The sequence below is a fragment of the Aedes aegypti genome, chromosome 3 (assembly GCF_002204515.2).
Source record: "Aedes aegypti strain LVP_AGWG chromosome 3, AaegL5.0 Primary Assembly, whole genome shotgun sequence".
Lineage (NCBI taxonomy): Eukaryota > Metazoa > Arthropoda > Insecta > Diptera > Culicidae > Aedes > Aedes aegypti.
In genome coordinates this window covers 334803848-334825646 of record NC_035109.1, presented here as the reverse complement: position 1 = coordinate 334825646, position 21799 = coordinate 334803848, and the positions used below count along the sequence as shown (strand labels likewise).

General features: G+C 37.3%; 1 protein-coding gene across 6 annotated transcripts in view; it reads left to right on the top strand.

Moving 5' to 3' along the window:
* LOC5567198 (whirlin) overlaps positions 1–21799 on the top strand; it is a 506699-nt gene that overhangs the window by 239111 nt on the left and 245789 nt on the right. For all 6 annotated transcript variants that reach the window (XM_021854220.1, XM_021854219.1, XM_021854221.1 and 3 more), the window contains exon 5: positions 8751–8889. In XM_021854220.1, the coding sequence (XP_021709912.1) occupies positions 8751–8889 (139 nt within the window). The remainder of the gene's footprint in view (positions 1–8750; positions 8890–21799) is intronic.

Below are 21799 nucleotides of genomic sequence, written 5' to 3'. Positions count from 1 at the left end.
TGGCATCACTACAGCAACGAGCGAAGAACGAAGGACATAACTACCTAGAGGAAGCTGTCGTCGAGGATTTCTACGTGGATGACGTCTTAACAGGAGGGGACATCCTGAAGTCTGCTTTGGAGAAACGTCGTCAACTATCCGCAATGCTGGCATCGGCCGGTTTTCCTTTGAAGAAGTAGGCTTCCAATGTTCCTGAAGCGTTAGCCGACATTCCACCAGAAGACTTGGCGATCAAGCCCGTGTATGATCTGTAAGATAACCAGTTGATATCAAACCCTTGGACTAGTGTGGGATACAAGGACCGATATGTTACGGTTCAACGCCGACCTTCCACTACCGGCAGCCATTTTCACGAAGAGGAAAGTTATCTCATCCATCGCCAAGACCTTCGATCTTCTCGGCGCAATAGCTACGGCATAGCTATTCATGCAACGCTAATAGAACCTAAAGAACGAAGATAAGATGAATTTAAGCAGTTTCATCCAACACTCCCGATTTTCGGTGCAATCGAAATTCCCCGCTCTGTATCACTGCCTGATGCTTCTAAAACCAAGCAACATTTACATCTCCGTAGTAGCGTATGGAGCTTGCTGTTATGTCTGTACGTTAAAAGCAGACATTGAAACTGCTGACATCGAAGACAAAGGTGGCTCCACTCGCAACGAAGCACACCATAGCGAACTCTGCGCCGCCATGCTATCTTCGAAGTTGTATCGCAAAGTACAGCAGTCGATCAAAATTCTAGCAGAAGAATTTTTCTGGACCGACTCCACCACCGTCATCGGATGGTTGAAATCTCTGCCAAGCCAATGGAAAACATTTTTTGCAAATCGTGTTTCCACCATCCAATCTTTCACCGATGTTTTTTCTTGGTACCTCGTACCAGGAATAGAAAACCCAGCTGACGAACTGTCCTGTGGTCTGTTACCCACGGATCTTATCAACCAAAACGGATGGTGGAGATAACACTCACCAAGATCATCGCCCCGAAGTTCAACAACCGGATCAGCTGTTCACACGTTATTTGTCCTGCACCAAACTCCGCAATGTTGTAGCGTACTGTCTGAAGTACATCAATCAAGCACGAACATCAATCAAGTCAAGCATTCTATCGACAGCTGACCTTGAAGTCGCCGATCGTGCACTAGTTCGTCTTGTCCAATCACAACTCTACTTGGAAGAGCTAACTGCTGGCAAGAATTCGCTGAAGTCCACGAGGACGGAATCCTCTGTGTCGGTGGACGCTTTTCGAATGCCGAAAAGCCGGAAAGCATCGAGCATCCAATCGTTCTATTTGCAAAACATCCCTTGGCACAAATGCTCGCACAAACACTACCACAAGGTTCTGCTGCTCGCTTTACCGCTGGCAACAATGCGCTGTATGTTGGCAACAATGCGCCAGAAATAATGGGTCATCGGAGAAGGAATCTTGTTCGTCGTACGTATCACCGTTTTGTCAAGTGCTTCCGGAACAAACCCATAATCATTCAGCAGAGTTCAGCAGATCTTCCGAAATCTCGTGTCACTCCGGCATGTCCCTTTGCCACCTCCGGCGTCGATTATTACGGGCCTGTGTTTATCAAGTCGCCCATCGAGCACCAACCAAGACCTACATCAGCATCTTCGTTTGTTTCGCTACAAGAGCTGTTCACATTGAGTGGATCACGGATCTCTCCGTATCAGCCTTCTTATCGGTACTCCGCCGATTCGTCGCTCCAGGAATGCCCGATGCTCCTGCAGCCATTGTAGGCTTGCTCGTGCCTGTTTAGTCAACAGAGGTTGGCAAAAGATAGTAGAACTTACAACAGTAGTCGCTGTAGGCACCCGGTGGAAACTTCAAACGAAAAATTCATCACTTGGCCACTGGGTGTTCCATGTTGTCCGTTGTCTAATGCAAGTGATTGTTCAATCTGTGCAGCCTTTGGCTGAAGACGGTGTAAATTGTCTTTATTAAAATACCATATCGTCCACATTGTTTGACCTCCGGCAGAGTTTGCAATCGTATAGATAGATCCGTTTCTAGCAACCTGTCTTCCGGTGTAATAGGCAAATTCTTTAAGCTTGTTAGATTTCGAATTCGTACCTCTTTACAGAAAACGCACTGAGTTCAGTTGGGCCTTAAATTTTTGATTGATGTATTAAGTAGATATTCATATTTAGAATTCAATTCACTTACAAATTGGTAGCCTTACTTTCTATAACAGCGTAATCCAACAAATATGATTAGTTCCGGGCTGAGACGAGACTCGCGAAGACGGTCTTCTTTTTCTGTGATTGCTGAGTTTTTTTCTTATTCCATTTTGTGTTTATACCAATTATTCGCATGCTGTTCAAACTCTCACATGAACCTCTCAGCAAAAATGATTGAGTTTGCATCACATCGAATCATAAATAGCCGTTTGAGTGAAATTTCATGCCAGCAAACGAAGCAGACATTAGAAATAATTAATCTTCTGCTTAAATTTATCAGCAACTTTGGAAAAAACTGCTCCTCCGACTGAGGTTTCTAATAACAGTTTACTTTGAACACAATACTTTTCACTTTTTCAGCCATAAAACCGGTGGGCTGCATTTGACGTTTCGTGAGAGGGGAATCTGGGCTGCATATGACGTTGATATTTTTCCTTTTCGCGAGTCTCTCTCAGGTTCCGGGCAGGTCCGTCGCACTCGGGCTCAGATTGAGTACCACTTCTAGTACTGCATTTGGTCCCTCGGTAGTGCAAAAGGTACCCAAGTTTGACAGATCGCAGTACACTTTTCACGGCATTCTAGATTACCTTATGAGCCATAAAATTTTGGGCAACTGCAAGGGACATGGAGGTCTTTAATTTGTCTTTGTTCCGGGTAGGGCTCAGGCGTTACTGGTGAACAGTGCTGGGAATGGTAATAGTAGTAGGCTTGAATTTCGCGAAAATCACGTGACTTTCCCAGTACAGTAGTTCGAAAACGTGAATCTCATCAAGTAGCCTATTTTGGGTGAATGAATTTTCTAAATCGTGAGTGTCATTGAAGGCTTTAAATGCGGGAAATGCAGCGGGAAATAGAACATTTTTCTACAGTAATTTTGGGTTGCCCTTAGCAACGGGTGTTTTGCGTTTTTCAAGGCCCTTTGCCTACAGCAGCGGTAGACGTGAGTTTCACTGGCTTCGCTGACTGCGATTGGCTTTGTTTGGCTACTGTAGAATGAATTTCAGATTTTTTCCCAACCCTGCTGGTGAAACCTAACCTAATAATCGTTAGCAATAAATTCACTAGTAACTGTATTATAAATCGATCAACTTACGAGACTTTTAAGTTGCCAAATCAGCTTCAGCTGGAACTAGAGCTTACAATACCTTGTTACAATACAATAATATGTGGACATTAGAGTGATGCAAATTTTGAAATGTTGGCTCTCCTATGCTTAATCGATGTATAGGGGAAGGGGTGGTAAAATGAACACCTTAAGGAAATCATCTGGTTTCTGATAGAAAAACGAGAAATTTGTATAGTTCTATCGCACAACATCAAAAATAGGGATGTAATCTATAGCAGTGACATGGATTCAGACTAAATTAGCTAAATTTTCACATATTTTCATCGCTATCAAAAAGCGATGCAAATGTTCATTTTACCTGCACTATGTGGGTAAAATGAACAGCGGTTGGTGGTAAAACGAACACCATACAAAAAACGTGAGCAAAACAAATATTTCTGAAAATTTGCATTGCCCCACAGAAAATACATTAATTAATGATTGTAACCCATTCAAAAAGAATTCTAAAAGAATCAGATTCGACATCATATCATAACGATATTCACCTCACTGAAAAACCCCAAGTCTTCCGAGCTAAAAGTTACGTCAGTTCTAATTTTCAAACATGGTTTTCTAAAATCTTAGTTTTCGTTGATATTTTCACTTCAATTGACCTACGTATCAACTCGAACACTCAGATTTATGCTCTAAATCGTCCGTGCGTGATAAAAATTCATCGGAATTTGTTTTTTCTTAGTGAAAGGCAAGGTGTTCATTTTACCACCCCTGTTCATTTTACCACCACTTCCCCTATTATGGTAAATAGCATCCTCTCAATGTTTGAAATAATTCGAAATAAATTTGACTGTGCACAAGCCATTTGAAGTTTATATGGAGATTACTATGAAAAACGCCTACTTTTTGTATTTAGGCCTCAATCTCATCGACATAATATTTTATAGAAAAGTGAACAACCTCTGCTCATGTGAAATTTTTTCAGCAACAACTTTGCTGAAGACCACATTTTGATAGGACTTAGGGATAAATTGCTATTCTTAATCATAAACTGGGTTTGCATTTTGCATGCTTAACCATCTGCTCGGCAGGCAACAGTGGTACTCCTGGCGAGTAGAATAGATCAAAGTAATCCAGGCTACTATGTTCTTCAGCAAAACAGCAGTGTTGCTCTGAAAGTAATTGAATGATCATCTAAGCATGATTTAGACTTCGGCAAAGTTGTAGCTGGGAAGATTTCACATGAGTAGAGTTTGTTCACTTTTCGATGTATAATCTTTACGAGCAGTTAGAGGACTAAATACAAAACGTTTGCATTTTCCATAGTAATTTCCATATAAACTTCAAATGGCCTGTGCACATCCAAATTTCTTCCAAATCACTTCAAATATTTGGAGAATGATTTTCATCATAATTGACACCGTTTAAGCATAGGGGAGCAAAAACTTCAAAATTTGCATCAGTCAAAATTGGACATCTTTAACCCAAATAAATTACATTTAGTTCATAATGTGAAGAAACTTGACCAGGCTGCATTTACTGCACAATAACTGAATCTAGCAAGAAAATAGACTCGATTCTCTCGACATAGTGAAGCAAATTAAAAGTAAGAGGTTGTTTCCGAGATACGACCGCCAAGTTGACGTTGGATAACGTTAGCTTCTTCTATTTGCTGGCTTGAGACAGTCACAAACTTATGAAACATTTCTTTTGCTAAAAATCCAATTAATTTTCACGCTATTTGTTGCATGTCAATTCTGATTTATTATAGACATTGTGTGTTATTATTTTGTGTTAATACAAAATAATCACTTTACATGTATTCAGAAGCTTAGAAGAATTGTTTTTCAAATGTATTAATTCAAAATAACTCTTTTTCATTGATTTTGTGGCCGTTTGGTTTGTTTGTTGGTTGGGTAACACTTCAACACCGATAAAACCGGTCGATAGAAAAAGAAGCCTGAGCGGTAAATCTTGCTCTCCAAACAAATATTCCGGGTGAACGTTAGGTCCACGCATCGCCCGATGAGATTTGCGGTGCGGATGACGATGTGCGCTTCAACAAGCGGCTTTGGTCGATTTTCTTCAGCCATCTCGTACAACAGCTTGCCTCTGGTAGCGAGGAGCTGAGCAGGTTTGGAGGAGCTCTTACCAGCTCGAAAGCGAAAACAGAATGAAACCAAATTCAACGAAGGAGGGATGCTTTATACCCTTACAATAGCAGATGATGCTCCTCCTTTCATATTCTTCGTTTTCTTATCTGGAAATAGGCTATATGAAACTAATGTCTGGGTAAGGGATGTACAGATTAATTATGCTGTTATTGCAACCCGACGGCACTGTAGCAGCATCCTCGGAAACAGCTTCAAATTGCCGTATTGTCAATCATTGGTAATAAATCAATTGTTTTACGATGCTATGAGATGAATTAAGAGATTATAGCAAGTATGTGGTAAACACATTAGGGAATATTATACAAATAACTCTTTAAAACACATTTGTTGGCTCTCAAAAGGGCTGATTGAATTGTTGAATTTGCGTAACACGGACACATTTTGACGGCGCACTGGTTTCAATCTGCCTCGCCCGATGAGATTTGCGGTGCGGATGACGATGTGCGCTTTAACAAGCGGCTTTGGTCGATTTTCTTCAGCCATCTCGAACAAATTAGGGAATATTACACAATCAACTCTTTAAAACACATTTGTTGGCTCTCAAAAGGGCCGATTGAATTGTTGAATTTGCGTAACACGGACACATTTTGACGGCGCACTGGTTTCAATCCTCCTCGCCCGATGAGATTTGCGTTGCGGATGACGATGTGCGCTTGAACAAGCGGCTTTGATCGATTTTCTTCAGCCATCTCGTACAACAGCTTGCCTCTGGTAGCGAGGAGCTGAGCAGGTTTGAAGGAGCTCTTACCAGCTCGAAAGCGAAAACAGAATGAAACCAAATTCAACGAAGGAGGGATGCTTTATACCCTTACAATAGCAGATGATGCTCCTCCTTTCATATTCTTCGTTTTCTTATCTGGGAAATAGGCTATATGAAACTGATGTCTGGGTAAGGGATGTACAGATTAGCATTATGCTGTTATTGCAACCCGACGGCACTGTAGCAGCATCCTCGGAAACAGCTTCAAATTGCCGTATTGTCAATCATTGGTAATAAATCAATTGTTGTATGATGCTATGAGATGAATTAAGAGATTATAGCAAGTATTTGGTAAACACATTAGGGAATATTATACAAATAACTCTTTAAAACACATTTGTTGGCTCTCAAAAGGGCCGATTGAATTGTTGAATTTGCGTAACACGGACACATTTTGACGGCGCACTGGTTTCAATCTACCTCGCCCGATGAGATTTGCGGTGCGGATGACGATGAACGCTTTAACAAGCGGCTTTGGTCGATTTTCTTCAGCCATCTCGTACAAATTAGGGAATATTACACGGATGATGACGGCTGTGCCGCTCGATCTAATGAACCAGAATGACCACGCTAGCTTCCCGCATGGCAATGACAGCGGAGCACTGGCTGGTAGCGACGATTTCTGGCCGAAAACGATTATGCTGGCTGGTGCACTCAAATGAGCGGCTTCAGTTGCTGCGGCTCCGAAATGCGTGGTTCTTCGGTTCTAATGCGTGTTGTATTCGCGTCCTATTGAAAACTGAACTGAGGACGCGAATAACTCTCGAAATTTGCTCGCCGACCGTGTTCACAGTCTGACGGCAAAAAGAAGAATGAGGGAAGAAGCAGAGTGCGGTGCGCTTTTATAGTGGGAAGCGGAACCGAAAAATGTGCTTGAACGTGATTGGTTAGATAAGAAAGGGGTCAACGTTTTACGATGTTTCAATAGCTTGTTGCTAATAATCAATAGTGTCCTCCATTTGAATCGACGAGTAGATAAATTTCCAATCGATTCATGGATAAATATTGAAAATCTATCGTGAAATGACTGAGTTATTAGCGGTCAAAACCTGACCATTTTTCGTTACATGCTCAATTTTTCGTTTTTCTGAATTGTACCCCCATATGTTGCCGTAAGACGTTATCCAACGTCAAAATATATATTTGTCATATTCATGATGTTTCTTCTTGGCAACTCCTAATGATGACTCAGTTCTGATCTCCGCTTGATGAGGTTAGCGCTTTACTCTGCCAGGACTGGCAACAAAAATTTAAATAAAATATTGTTCATGCCTATACAATAGAGTGGTTCAAAAAATCGTTCTTGCTCCACACCGCTTATTCTATTCTAGACCAAATTCTGAGTGTCCTGCCAAAATTTGAGCTCATTTGGATGAAAACTGAGACTGCACAAGCCCTTTAAAGTTTATATGGGAATCAATATGAGAAAAGCAACCAATTCATTCAATCGGTCATAATGTTTGCCCATGTGCTCTTGGAGATTAGAACTACGTTGATACTGTGAGATACATTCATCAGCTACAACTTTGCCGAAGACCGTTTTCAAATCGGATGCCTCAGTTATTAGTTATTGATTTATATCCAGCCACAAGTTCTTCAGCAGTGCTCATTTAACTTCTGAACAGGCAACATTGCTGCACCTGGCGCGAAAGATAGCACACACAAATCATGGCTACTATGCTTTACTGCATATATCCAGTGATGCCTGCTGAACAGCCCAATAATTATAGCCAAAGTTTTACAACTCATTCAAAAATCAATAACTAATTATCGGGGCGTTTGATTTGAAAACGATCTTCGGCAAAGTTGTAGCTGATTTTTTTTATCTCACAGTATCAACATAGTTCTAATCTGCTCTTGGAGATTAGAACAAACAGGGCAATAGGGCAAACACTATGACCGATTGAATGGATTGCTTACATTTCCCATAGTAATTCCCATATAAACTTTGAAGGGCTTGTGCAGTTTCAGTTTTCATCCAAATGAGCTCAAATTTTGGGGGGACACTCAGAATTTCAACTAGAATCGAATGAGCGGTGTGGAAATCGATTTTTTGAACCACTCCAATATGTATTGCATTGAGATTTAAGGTGACACGGGAGACAATTCATGGGAAAATTTAATCGGAAGTAAAGCTTTAATATATAACTTTTAACAATTAAATTGAATGTTTGAATGAATGACCCACATTAGCCCTCGAAATCATCCTGGGTTACTCTGCGAATTCTTGATGGATATTTAAGTCCAGGCAGAGGAGTACTAGGATTAGACTAGAAGTGAAACAAATTCGAAAATTTCGAACACGAACTCCATCGGTGCGACCATTTACGAAATCTATTACGTGACTAGCTCCGACAAGCAAAGGCCAAACTGAAATCAAATCACCGCGCGATTTTCCAACTCAAAGCTGTCAAACAATTCCCACAGCCAATTAATGCAATCGATTTCTGCTGCAGCAGCCGCCCCCTCATCGTGCCGGTGGGCGTGATTCACTCAACTGAAACAATGATATTTCAATTTTTTCTATTTTTTTTTTTTTGCATTCCCCACCAACCATGCAATGCAGATCTATCGAGATCGGGATCGGGATCGAAGCATACCGAACATTCACCAGCTGACGACGCGCACCGTGAACATGTCCCGTGACCAGCAAACCGACGCCAGTCACGGGTTCGGCATCTGCGTCAAAGGAGGAAAGGATTCAGGTGAGTTTTTGGGGCTGGGTCCCTTGAAACCCTTTGTCTGAATTGCGGTTTGATCTCAGGGTACTTTGAAGGACAGGACAGGGCTGTCATTATTTTGTTAGTGAACTGATTTGTTCAAACACGTTCTAGCGTTTCCAAAAGTTTTCTAATGGTTTTCTCATAATAACTGAGGAAGTGCTCATAGAACACTAAGCTGAGAAGCAGACTCTGTCTCGATGAAGAATAACAAGAAAACCCCAAGACACAGACTATGTAACTGTTTTTTTATGGCCGGACAGAAGGTTAAAAGATATCCTTTATATTCTCTCCATTTCGTGCAAATTTGAATGTCTACTTTGCGGCAATATATGAAAGGGGTGGCAATTGGGACCTGGAGTATGGCAAAAATGGTTCGATTATGTAGTCAAGCGGCACTGTGAAGGTGCTTGCTCTCCGGCATGATTCGGAGTTGATTTTGGCACGGATGATGATTGTAGGTTCTCTGTTTGTCTCTAAGTGTTCCGTTGAACAACGATTCCAAATCCCGGCACTCAATCACGAGTTGCACCTGGCTCTCGGTACCATCACACGTTCTACCCGTCCCATGTTTTCCACTGGAAAACGGTGAAAATGGAACGAAAAGAAAATTTGATGACAATTTAAACTGCCGGGTGCAATACTTCTCGTTCAAGATCCAAAGAAACCAACGTCACTTCGGTAACGTGGGAGGAAAAAAACAAGATAATTTCCCCTTTTTTTGTCAAGGCCTGATCTTCTGCCGGTTCTTTGCCATTCAAAGGATTCGATTCCGAAGCACGTCAATCAATTGCTAACCATTTGGAACATTCGTGCCAGATGGGAAACACAGACCGGGAATTGCGCCGCCGGCGAGGTACGATTCGTACTACTGGCCTTGCCATGATGATGATGAAAGTGTGAAATTACGGCGGAAATTCAATTCCCTGTCCTCGGTTGATGTTTGATTTGCGTTATTTGGTTCGGGAGGGAGCTACTTTTGGCTCTTATGGTTGTTCTGGGAAAATTTCAGCATCAAGAATTTTCGGGATAGATTTTATTGCTTTAAAATTATCATTATTCTAAATTAAGTGATTACGAAATAATGAAGCTTGGCGAACTTTCGCTCGATTTTGGATCTAGACAATAACAGATATCAGATATAGGAAATATGGCTCCAGAGGTACGTACCCTGTAATTTTGGGAGATTGGGAGATACACTATTATCATAATTTGGCAAAACTAAATTAAGCCTCAATTAAAATTTGGTAACAACATATTACATTTCATTTGCCGTAGCGGTTAAGAATTTTAATATAATAGAAAAAAAACTTTCAAAAACTTAACCTAACTTAATGGGGGTGATCCATTCCGCATAAAGGCGTTTAGCCTACGGACGTTTGGCATAATGGACGTTTTGCATAAAACAGCTCCATACAAAAACAGGTAGTATTTTGAAGAAGGCATATAATTCTGATTATGCCGAATGTCCGTTATGACAAACGTCTTTATGCGAAATGTCCCACCCCCTAACTTAACCTAAGTATATAACGCACTAATGGTGACAATAGAAGATTTCAACAGGTTATTGTCTAAAAGTAATAATAACATTTTACATTTAGCATTGGAAACTATGTAACTGGAACAATACTAAACTAAATACTAAAGAGCTTCATAATTATTAGGTTGATCTTGAGACAAAGATTCGATTTTCTGTTAATGAGAAGCTATATACATTTTATACATGTGCTTCAATGGCCTTGAACGCCTTCATTGTGATTTTTGGAAGTTAAATTTTTATCTAGCATGAGCCCTAGATACTTAACTTCATCTGATCAATGTATTGGAACCCCTCTAATCGAGACAACATGTCTACTTGAAAGTTTCAATCAAAGAACTTTTCGTTTATGTGTGAATATTATAAGTTCAGTTTTGGAAGCATAAGGAAAAACCTTTAATATTCGTAAATATGAAGAAAAAATATGCAGACTTGTTTGCAATATTCTATTATTGTCTGTAGCAGATGATAAGCAGGCGTCCGTTGCCGGAAAAGCCTGTGTCATTTACAAACAAAGATTTTTGACATTCCTGAGGAAACTCAGGTACGTCAGATGTATTGATATTGTATAATATTTGTCTCAAAATGCTGCCTTGAGGAACACTTGCTCTTTCAGGAAGTCTTCCAGACTTGAAATTTTGATAATTATCCTGAGCTGTACGGTTCGACAAATAACATCAATTAGGGGTCGTCCATAAATGACGTAGCATTTTAGGGGGGGGGGGGGGGGTCTTCACGAATTTGTGACGATATGTGACGGGGGGGGGATAATTTATACATTCCTCTAATATAACAACGTTCTTGTTTAATATATTATAAAATACCCTTACTCATAGCTGTTAGTTTTATCAATCCGAACCAATTTTTTTTTACATTTTCAGCTGTAAACTTGTTTTAGGTTTTAACAAAAGCGAAAATACTACAAATAAAATGTAAACTAAATTTAACCAAATTAAAAAAAAAACTGGGAATCACAATTATGTAACTTAAACAGGAAATAAGTTAGTTTAAACTGTTTCGCTGGAATATCGCTTGTGTTCTTTCTCCTATCGTTGATTTCGTGTCATTTCAACAACGCTAAATCTCGCAAGTCAAAAGTTCTGAAATTCGATAAACATAGTTTCTTCTCAACCTTATCTTGTGGATAACTTGAAGAATTGTAGTTTTAAGTTTTTTTTACAGTCTGTACGACTTATTGTCGAAGACGGTGGATCAATAAATAAATAAAAATAAATGCCTGACGTTTCAGGCAGTAATTAATTTAAATTAATATAAAATTATGATTTGAATTTCAGGATATTAATGTTTCGTTTTAGCTAAGGAAAACAAGAAAAAAAAAAAAAAAAAAAAATAAGGACCCTGGCAGCACTGGCTGAGGGAAGGTTGTGCATTTTTAACGTGGTACTCAAATAGTGAAAAAATGTGGAAATATCAAAGTAAAATCGACGAAAAATACATATCCGAACGTAGAAAAGAGCAGAGTCGCGAGTGCAAGTTAAATTTCAGTTGGAAAATGGATCAAAAGTTAATAATTTAGAATTTAAAAAAGTGTAATTGATGTGAAAAAAATGATTGGCGACAGCATGCGCGGGAGAAGCGATTAGTGTATGAGTGAACGCGGTCTCAGTAGTAGTGGTAGGACGGGTGGATGTGGTGTGGTGAGAGAGGTGAACGTGTGGAGAATTTTTGCTTGCGAGTCTTACCCACACCAACTGATTAAAGTGATCTTTCGGAAGCGGGAAAGAGAAGCGGGTATGAGCAAGATGACGGTACGATTAGAAAACTGGGCATGTACAGTGGTGTTCAATTGGAGTGTTGCAAATTTAATACAGTGCCCGTTCGATTTTGGCAACTCTACCGTTCGATCTTCATTTGGAGAAGCCCAGCAAGCGGGTACAGTTTTCGCATAGCAGAAGTGTTTTTTTTTTTGGCTTTCGGTTCGTCGGAATGGAAGTTTTTTTTCGGTTTTCGGGCAGTGCAGTTTGAGAAGCCCAACAAGTGGATTTGATTTTCGTATCGCTTCATCGGAGGAGTGGAAGTTTGTTTTTTTTTTTCTCGGTTTTTGAACAGTTTCGCATAAATGATACTTTATAGCTAACGGTGAAATAGTTCGATGACATCGTTGCGACGACCAGCTTCAAAATACTACAAGGATAAAAAAAACCGGTGAGATCTTTTCATGATGACTTGTGATATTTGATTATATTTCCAATGTTATATGCATTTTGGGTTGGGTGGGACCATCAGGGCACCCGATTGAAGCGAGATGGATAGGAAGAGTGAAACTGTCAACTTCCTATCGCTAACATTTCGTGGAAAAAGGGCGGGCTCTTCTTCCCATCTATTGGGTCTTTCTGACAAGCAAGGGCTTGATTGTACGACTGTTCGTGTGAACTTACTTTTGGAAGGAGATTCTTTTTCCTTGCGGGTTTCGCGTAAGTGTCTCTGCTTACGGGTCCGCCATTCGTTTTTGGCCCTTCAGACAGGAGTATGATTGAATACGAATAGTCATACAATCTTGAACAAATTGTTTTGTTAGAATAGGCCATTGCTACCGGTGGATACCTTGCTACAATAGATGGCAGCCTATATCATCATCATCAAAACAAGTAAAAAAATAAAATATCATTGAGATATTTTGTTGAAGTTTTGACTAGAAATTCCTCTGTAAACTCCAAATTCCTTTAAAAAGTTATACCATACATTGTTACATATTCTTTCGCGAAGTTTACCCAAAGTTCTTTAAAAATATTTTCAAAATACATCACAAATTGCGTCACAAATTCTCCTATGTTTGAATATCCCCAGTAATGCTTTTGCTTCCGAAATTTATAAAGCGATAAAGGAAACGGAAGAGAAAATGTGACATAATAACTGGGGAAAGGGGATGATATTTAAGGTGAAGATTAATCGAATCAAAAGTTCAAATTTTCAAGAGCACGGATCTGGAGAACCGAACATCCGTTTGAGCTGAAAACCTTATCGATTGGTCACCAATCCAATCACTGGTGAGCAATCGATTAAGTTTTCAGCTTAAACAGATGTTTGGTTCTCCAGATCCGTGCTCTTGAAAATTAGAAGTTTGGCTTCGATTCATCTTCACCTTAATTAAATATGTATAAAAAAATTTGTAAGGATTATCCTTGAAACATTAAACATTATAATGATTGAGTTCTTGTGCAATTCCAGGGCGGAATTTCTAGAGGCTTTCAGGCCCAGTTCTGGGCAATCCAGAAGCCAAGGAAGGAATTCTAAAAAAGATTTTTAAGAAACTTATCTTATTTCGACACTTTCTTGAGGAACTTCATACAAAAATTTTATCATACTTCAAAAATAAACACTTTAATGAATATAAAGAAAAAATGGAATTTTGATAAAAATTTTCAGAAATTTCTACATTGAGTTCTCGAATTTTTAGACAGGGATTTACTATTTTTTTCGAATTCTTTATGAGCTGAAATTATCTAACAAACTTCTTGAAAAGTTCTTCCAAAAACTTGTTAGTATGTGTTACTCTAGGAATATGATATAAATAGGATACGGATAAGTAGTGATTTGTAGATTATTGAAAAAGTATTGAGGTGTTGCTAAAAAAACATTTATCAAACCTGAGTTAATACCTGATGCAATTTCTGAATATATTTTTTGAGAAATTCTAGAAAGAATTGCAAAATCTTCTCAGTAAATCTGCTGTAAAAAAAAATAACTTTGAACAATCCATGGAAAAATAGCTTGTGCTATTTAATGAAAAAAATCTTTGGAATATAGTTAGATGAATCCCTGGTGCTTTTTTTTTGGGAAAAATCCAAGGACGATATCTCAAGGGAAACAACAATATAACTCTATAAAGAAACCCTCGACAAATAGCTTGGGAAATTTTTCAGTGTTTTCGCGGAAGAGTTTTTGAGAGTACACTTTATCGTATTCGGCTAGAAACTTTATAGGCATATTAAGTTTTTTTTAATTTTCTTGAACGGCTTTGAAGAAACTTTAAAATATTATTTTCGAAAGAGTTCTAAGGAAATGCGGGGAGCAACATCATTGATTTTTAGAGAAATATGAAGAAACAATTTTCTGTGAAACAAAAGCAAATAGATTTGCGGAGAACTTCTCTGAAAAATCGCTAGGAACATTTTCCCAATCGAATTCTGTTTAATTGCTTTTGTTAGGAGGAATCTTAGAGTAACAACTGGAAGATTAATAATGAATCTTCGAACTGTTTGGTAGAATACCTATAAGTAGATGAAAAAACCGAATTTAGTACTATACCATTTAGTTCCACTAGAGTTTGTATCCTTTGACAGTTCATCTACTTTGACAGTTTTTTCATCTACACACCAAAAAAATCTTAGATTTACACGTAACGTTATCTTAGTTTCAATCATGTAAAGCCATCTCTCATGTATTATTCAATGATAAAACCTATAAACACATCTATTATATACAACATTGTTACCAAATTCCTTAATATTGAACGCGAAACGCCTTCTCTCAAAGAATGTTGCTTGCAAAACGCCTCGATTTACATGATTTTCCCACTGAAAATTCAATCATAAATAATGCACATGGAATGACACGCCGTCGATCCATCCATGTGCATTATTTTTGGCAGAATATTCAACGTGGAATCATGTAAACTGAGCGATCTTGTTTTCAATTTCACTTTCAAGATGCAAGAAATCATGCAACATTGGCAAATGTTGGATGCAAGCTCATGAAATGTTTCAGTTTCACTCAAGTTTGCAAGCATTCCTGAATGCAATGAGGCAGTTTACATTATTTATCGTTTAATGTCAAATGATAATTCGATTCACATGACAATCATGAAAGTTTACGTGACAGTAAATTTAAGATTTTTTTGCTGTGTACTTAACTGGAAGAATTATTTGATGTTTTGTTTTGCAGGAAGTCCTCGATGATTTTTGTTTCGAATTTTTCAAGCATTCATTGAAGAAGTTTCGAGAGATATTGTTAAAACAATCTGAATAGAGACTTCATGTGTTGTGAACATTCTAAATAACTTGTGGAAAGAATTCTTGAAGAATGCATCTGCAATGATCTTGAAAATGCTCAGTTATTCCAGAAAATCCAGAACAAATTATTAAGAAACCACTAGTTGATATTTAGGGCCAAAAATTTGAATTTATATCTAATAAGTACATAAAGGATCTTCCTGGAAAACGTTTTAAAGAATTTCTAAAGAATTCCCCATAAGAATTCTTCTAAAGATTCTTTCAAGCAATTTGATAGAGATTCTTTGAAAAGTTGTCCGATTTGAGACTTTGAGATCAGGAAGCAGGAAACAAAATGTTGAATAATAACTTATAATCCCGGAAATGCTTTTTCGTGGGAACCCCAGGAAGAACTCAGTGAAAATTATGGAGAAGTTCTTGAAGAAAGCACTGCAAAAGTATTAATATAAATCATGAAGAAATTCCCGTTGGAATTCTCAGAGGAATCTCTTAAAGCAAATGGTAAAACACTTGAAAATTTCATTGAAACAATTTTATTAGTGAAATTTACACCAACATGGACTGCTTCAGTCATTGTGGTAGTTTGGAATATTGCATCATTCATTTGATTCAATTGTTCAGTTATAAAATCATAATCAGAGGGAGACTTTTTACTAGAATTGAGTACATTTTCTGATGATTTTGTTGGGATTATCCGATAATGAAGAGACGAAATTGGAGTTGCCTGCGGCGGAAGGATTTTTTTTTCATATGATATGATACAATTATAACGTAAGAAGACTATTTAAAGTGAAGATGAATCGAAGCCAAAGTTCAAATTTTCAAAAGCACGGATCTGGTAAACCAAACTTTATTTGGTTTAAGCTGAAAACCTAATCGATTGGTCGAATGTTTGTTTCTTCGATTCATCTTCACCTTAAAGGGGGAAAACTGAAACTGTCTGGTACAATATCCGTGTTGCAATAGATGATGATTTTCAGAGATCCAAAGAGCTAAACTCGTTTTTGATAACGTGGAGTTTGATTTTGGCTGTATTTTGTATTAAGGCTCAAGAATCCATCATTCAATCATCAGCAATCATCAAAAATGAAAAACCAGTTTTTTCGTTCAAATTTAAAGAAATCCTCATAAAAATCTATCATTGCAATCCAGATAGCAAGTGTAATGCAATGATAGATTTTCTTGAATATTGCTTAAAATTTGAGCAAAAAAACTGGTTTTGAAAATTTGTAAAACTATGATGGTTATTTTCCTCTTAAATTAAATTAAAAGTTCAAGTTGTATTAGTTTAAAGTTCAAACATAGTTCATGTAAATAAATGTAAACAAATAAATAAATAAATAAATAAATAAATAAATAAATAAATAAATAAATAAATAAATAAATAAATAAATAAATAAATAAATAAATAAATAAATAAATAAATAAATAAATAAATAAATAAATAAATAAATAAATAAATAAATAAATAAATAAATAAATAAATGAAAATAATAAAATAAATAAATAAATAAATAAATAAATAAATAAATAAATAAATAAATAAATAAATAAATAAATAAATAAATAAATAAATAAATAAATAAATAAAAATAAATAAGTAGTTTTGCAATTATATTTGCAAAGTTTCAATCCAGTAACTTGAATTTAAAGTTCGATTCATGTTTGAATCCTGTCCAACTGAGCAAAGCCAGTTTTTTAAATTTATTAACAATTGAGATTGCTATTCTACTAATCCGTGCGTGTCTTCTGTGGTGTCTATTCCACTACTGACTGTGTGTTCATGAGCGATCGGTATGTATTGTGGTTTATGGACGAAAGGTCGAAAGGACAGAAAGTCGTAAGACAAAAGGTTAGAAGGATAAAAGGTCGAAATTATTTACTTGGTGGGAAGTTTTTCCTTCTTTAAAAATAGATTTTTGACCTTTTGTCCCTTATTTTTGTTCTTCGACTTATTGTACTTTCGACCTTTTGTGTTTCGACCTTTTGTCATAGATTCATGTTTTATAGATGTGTTGTAATACCATAATACTTTTCTTTGTTCTTTTGGCAACCCAAGGTAAATTATTAGAACGGTTTCCTTGGGTAAATCCATTTGAAATGGAATGATTTGAACGGCTACCCGAAGGTATAAAACTATCTTGTGAATGACCAAGGTTATAATTTACCTAGTGGATATAATTCTTCAGGGGCCTTCCTTAGCCGAGTGGTTAGAGTCCGCGGCTACAAAGCAAAGCCATGCTGAAGGTGTCTGGGTTCGAATCCCGGTCGGTCCAGGATCTTTTCGTAAAGAAAATTTCCTTGACTTCCCAGGGCATAGAGTATCATCGTACCTGCCACACGATATACAAATGCAAAAATGGCAACTTTGGCAAAGAAAGCTCTCAGTTAATAACTGTGGAAGTGCTCATAAGAATACTACGCTGAGAAGCAGGCTCTGTCCCAATGAGGACGTAAATGCCAAGAAGAAGAAGATATAATTCTTAAGCAAGCCATCGTCAACTGGAAAATGAGAATTTGGAAATAGAAATGAGACAGAATCTCCTGTCTGGGGAATTTGGGCTACAAAAAAAACGTTGCCGTTCATCTGCCTGGTACGAGCCTTAACGATTCGTCTACGCGAAGGGCAATCCCAAAAGTTCGACTTATGGTCGCCTCCGCTATTTGCACATACAAACTTTTAGTATCTTCCTTCACATGAAAGACGTCCTTAGCGTGAGAAGAATCTCACAATCATGTATTTAGCATCCATAAGACAATGTTTGGTACCATGACCCTATATTTGGCACCGACGGCCCTGAGTGATTTCTGGAAATTTCCTCCAGGTTATCTCGGTATCGGCTTCCGGTTGCCGCGATTTAATGCAACTTGTTTGCCGACTACTCGGCTGTGCAAATCGCGGTTGAAATTAACCGAGATTCGGCATTCTAAATTAAGTGTAGGGGATTTTTTTTTTATTATCGTACAAATTGGGCCGAAGGGTCTCAGATTTTCATGAAACTTTTTCCACAGGCAGGGCTCATGGATATATGAATAAAAAAAATGAGAAAAATTCAGGGTCGCCTATTTTTCCGGAAAACTCAGGTGGAAATTTTTTGTTTTCCTTTGACACTACTTACTTTGGAAAATCATAACTCATGAACGAAGCATCGTAGAAACAAAGTTTTTATATGAAAATTTAAGCAAATTTTCTCAAAAATCCAAAAAAAATATGAACTGGAAAAAGTTTTCCACAAAATTTTCCACCGTTGGGAAAATTCGTAAAGAAAAGCCGGAAAAACTATGCCCTAACTCGTGGAAAATTTTCAAAAAAATATTTTCGAGAAGGTAATTTTATAAGCTTTAATCACTGAAATTTTTGGAATGCACTTTTTTTTCGTTTTTGAGTTATGGCCAATTTTGTGAAAAATGTCCAGATGTGCCATATAAGACTTTTCTTTGAAAAATCATAACTCAAGAACGAAACATTGTAGAAAGAAAGTTTTTGTATGAAAATTTAAGCAAATTTTCTCAGAAATCCAAAAAAAAATATGAACTGGATAAAGTTTTCTACAAAATTTTCCACCGTTAGGGAAATTCATAAAGAAAGGCTAGAAAGTCTATGCCCGAACTCGCGGAAAATTTTTATTAAAATATATTTGAGAAAGAAACTTTATAAACTTCAATTCTAGTAACTTTTAGGATGTACTTTCTGTTTGTTCCTGAGTTATGGTCAATTTTGTGAAAAATGACCATATTAGCATTTTCTTTGAAAACCCATATTTCAATCGAAGCATCAGAAAAACAAGGTTTTTTTTATCAAAGCAATTGCAAATTTTTTAAAAGATCTGAGAGAAACGATATGGGATTGGTTTTAATGAAGTATAAGTCGGATTGGATTATATTTTTCATGAAACATTACACCGTTAAGCAAAGCTGAAAAAACTGTTTCTTTTCCATTCCAAGTATTGAAAAATATTGTAGGATTGGATCTTATTGATCGCTCTTTTCAAATATACTTTGTTTGAAAGCTGGAATAGCTAATCGGGTTTTCATTTTTTTTTCTTAAACAGTGAAAAATGTCCTGGGAAACTGATTCTATTTCAAAAATTTCATATTTTTGAGATAATTTGAATCCGGTTCGACAAGTCATGATGAGTCTTGAGTCAAGATTTTTTAACGAAAAGGCATGTATGGCAAATCTTTGCATTTTTTACAAAATTGACCATAGATCAGGATTTAAAGAAAAGTACATCCTAAAAGTTACCAGAATTGAAGGTTATAAAGTTTCTTTCTTAAAAATATTTTATTAAAAAATTTCCACGAGCTCGGGCATAGATTTTCCAGCTTTTCTTTATGAATTTCCCCAACGGTGGAAAATTTTGTGGAAAACTTTATCCAGTTCATATTTTTTTGGATTTCTGAGAAAATTTGCTTTAATTTTCATAAAAAAACTTTCTTTCTACAATGTTTCGTTCTTGAGTTATGATTTTTCAAAGAAAAGTCTTATATGGCACATCTGGACATTTTTCACAAAATTGGCCATAACTCAAAAACGAAAAAAAAGTGCATTCCAAAAATTTCAGTGATTAAAGCTTATAAAATTACCTTCTCGAAAATATTTTTTTGAAAATTTTCCACGAGTTCGAGCATAGTTTTTCCGGCTTTTCTTTACAAATTTTCCCAACGGTGGAAAATTTTGTCGAAAACTTTTTCCAGTTCATATTTTTTTTTGATTTCTGAGAAAATTTGCTTAAATTTTCATATAAAAACTTTGTTTCTACAATGCTTCGTTCTTGAGTTATGATTTTTTAAAGTAAGTAGTGTCAAGGGAAAACAAAAAATTTCCACCTGAGTTTTCCGGAAAAAAAGGCGACCTTGAATTTTTCTCAATTTTTTTTTATTCCTATATCCATGAGCCCTGCCTGTGGAAAAAGTTTCATGAAAATCTGAGACCCTTCGACCCAAACCCGTACGGTAATAAAAAAAAATCCCCTGTACAGATTTTAAAAATCAATGTTCTTGCTTACTTGAGCCAGCAGAGCAAACAAACAACTATGCTAGGGAAGTTTAGATTTGAAATACTACTGTCAAACTCAAATACAGCAAATATAAAAGATTATTAATTTCCTTGATCCGAGTACACCCGATTTTCGTTTCGCATGGGGGTTGCGTATTGTGCAAAAAAAGGTTTTCTGTTCAAAATTTCAAAAATCGTGCAAAAAAGTAACATTATTTTTAGACGTTTTATGCAAAAATGAGGTTTTGGCGTATGGAAACTTTTTTGCACGGCCGTGCAAAAACAGAATCGGGTGTACATGGTTCGAATAAAAGTCTTGAACTTCCACCGTGTGGGAATTTGTATCCTGATACGCTTCATTTTCCAGCAGGAATAAAAAAACAAAATTAAGCTGATTACAAGTCAGAAAGGATGGAATAAAAACGGTATTTCAACGCATTTCGTACTTTTTCGCAGATACACCGTGCGAACTCTCTCATTCCATCCTATTGGCATTGTCATGCATTCATGATTCAGGCCCATAAAAGGGGGAAATTGCTTATTAGCAAGCGCTCCTAATTTTGTCACGTTCGCATTCCTCGACAGTCAACGCAGTCACTAGAATACTGAATCCCTCTCTAAGGCCCAAAGGAAATCATCGTTCCGTGACCAGGCTTCCGAAAATTAGCATTCTTCATAAAATAAAAGACGAAACTAAAACTTTGACGACCGGAAAAGTTTTTTTTCCTTGACGAACCCACGCACCAAATTGACGGCTATGGTAGATGAGGAGAGTCCCATCCCCCAAAATGACAGCCAGATAACAAATTTCAGTATTGCTGTTTGCATTTGAGATGCAAATTTTGACCAAACGTCCTCCAAATGCGGTAAAACAAAACAATCAAAGGACACCTAGCAACGTTTTTCAAAATCACCGCCGACCTAGAAAGAAAAATCTATCTTTGACATCGCATTTCTTGTAGAAAATCTTACCGCATTTAGTGTTCCCGCATTTGATATTTGCGTTTCAAATGCACACAGCAATACATTCCTACCTCGACTTCACGACTGGTTGGTACTAACTCCCTACTCTTCATTGTCCAAGCGATGACGAGCGACAACGGTCTACACAAAATGAAGAGACCAGGACTATGGTCATTCCGTCGGCCAACTATAGACAGACAAGTACGATAGACGTGGTGACTGAGCCTTTTTCTTCGTGAAATGTTGGAACAAGTCTGAGGCCCTCGCTGTGCGAAATTGTCTGGCTCCCACAATGACAAGGCGACATTCAAACGAAAATGAAAATAGCGACACGACACGGTTTCACCGAAGCGCGCTCTATTAGGGTGCGGTTCAATTTTCGAAATTTCCTAATTCAAGTCACATAAAAAAACCTCGATGTTC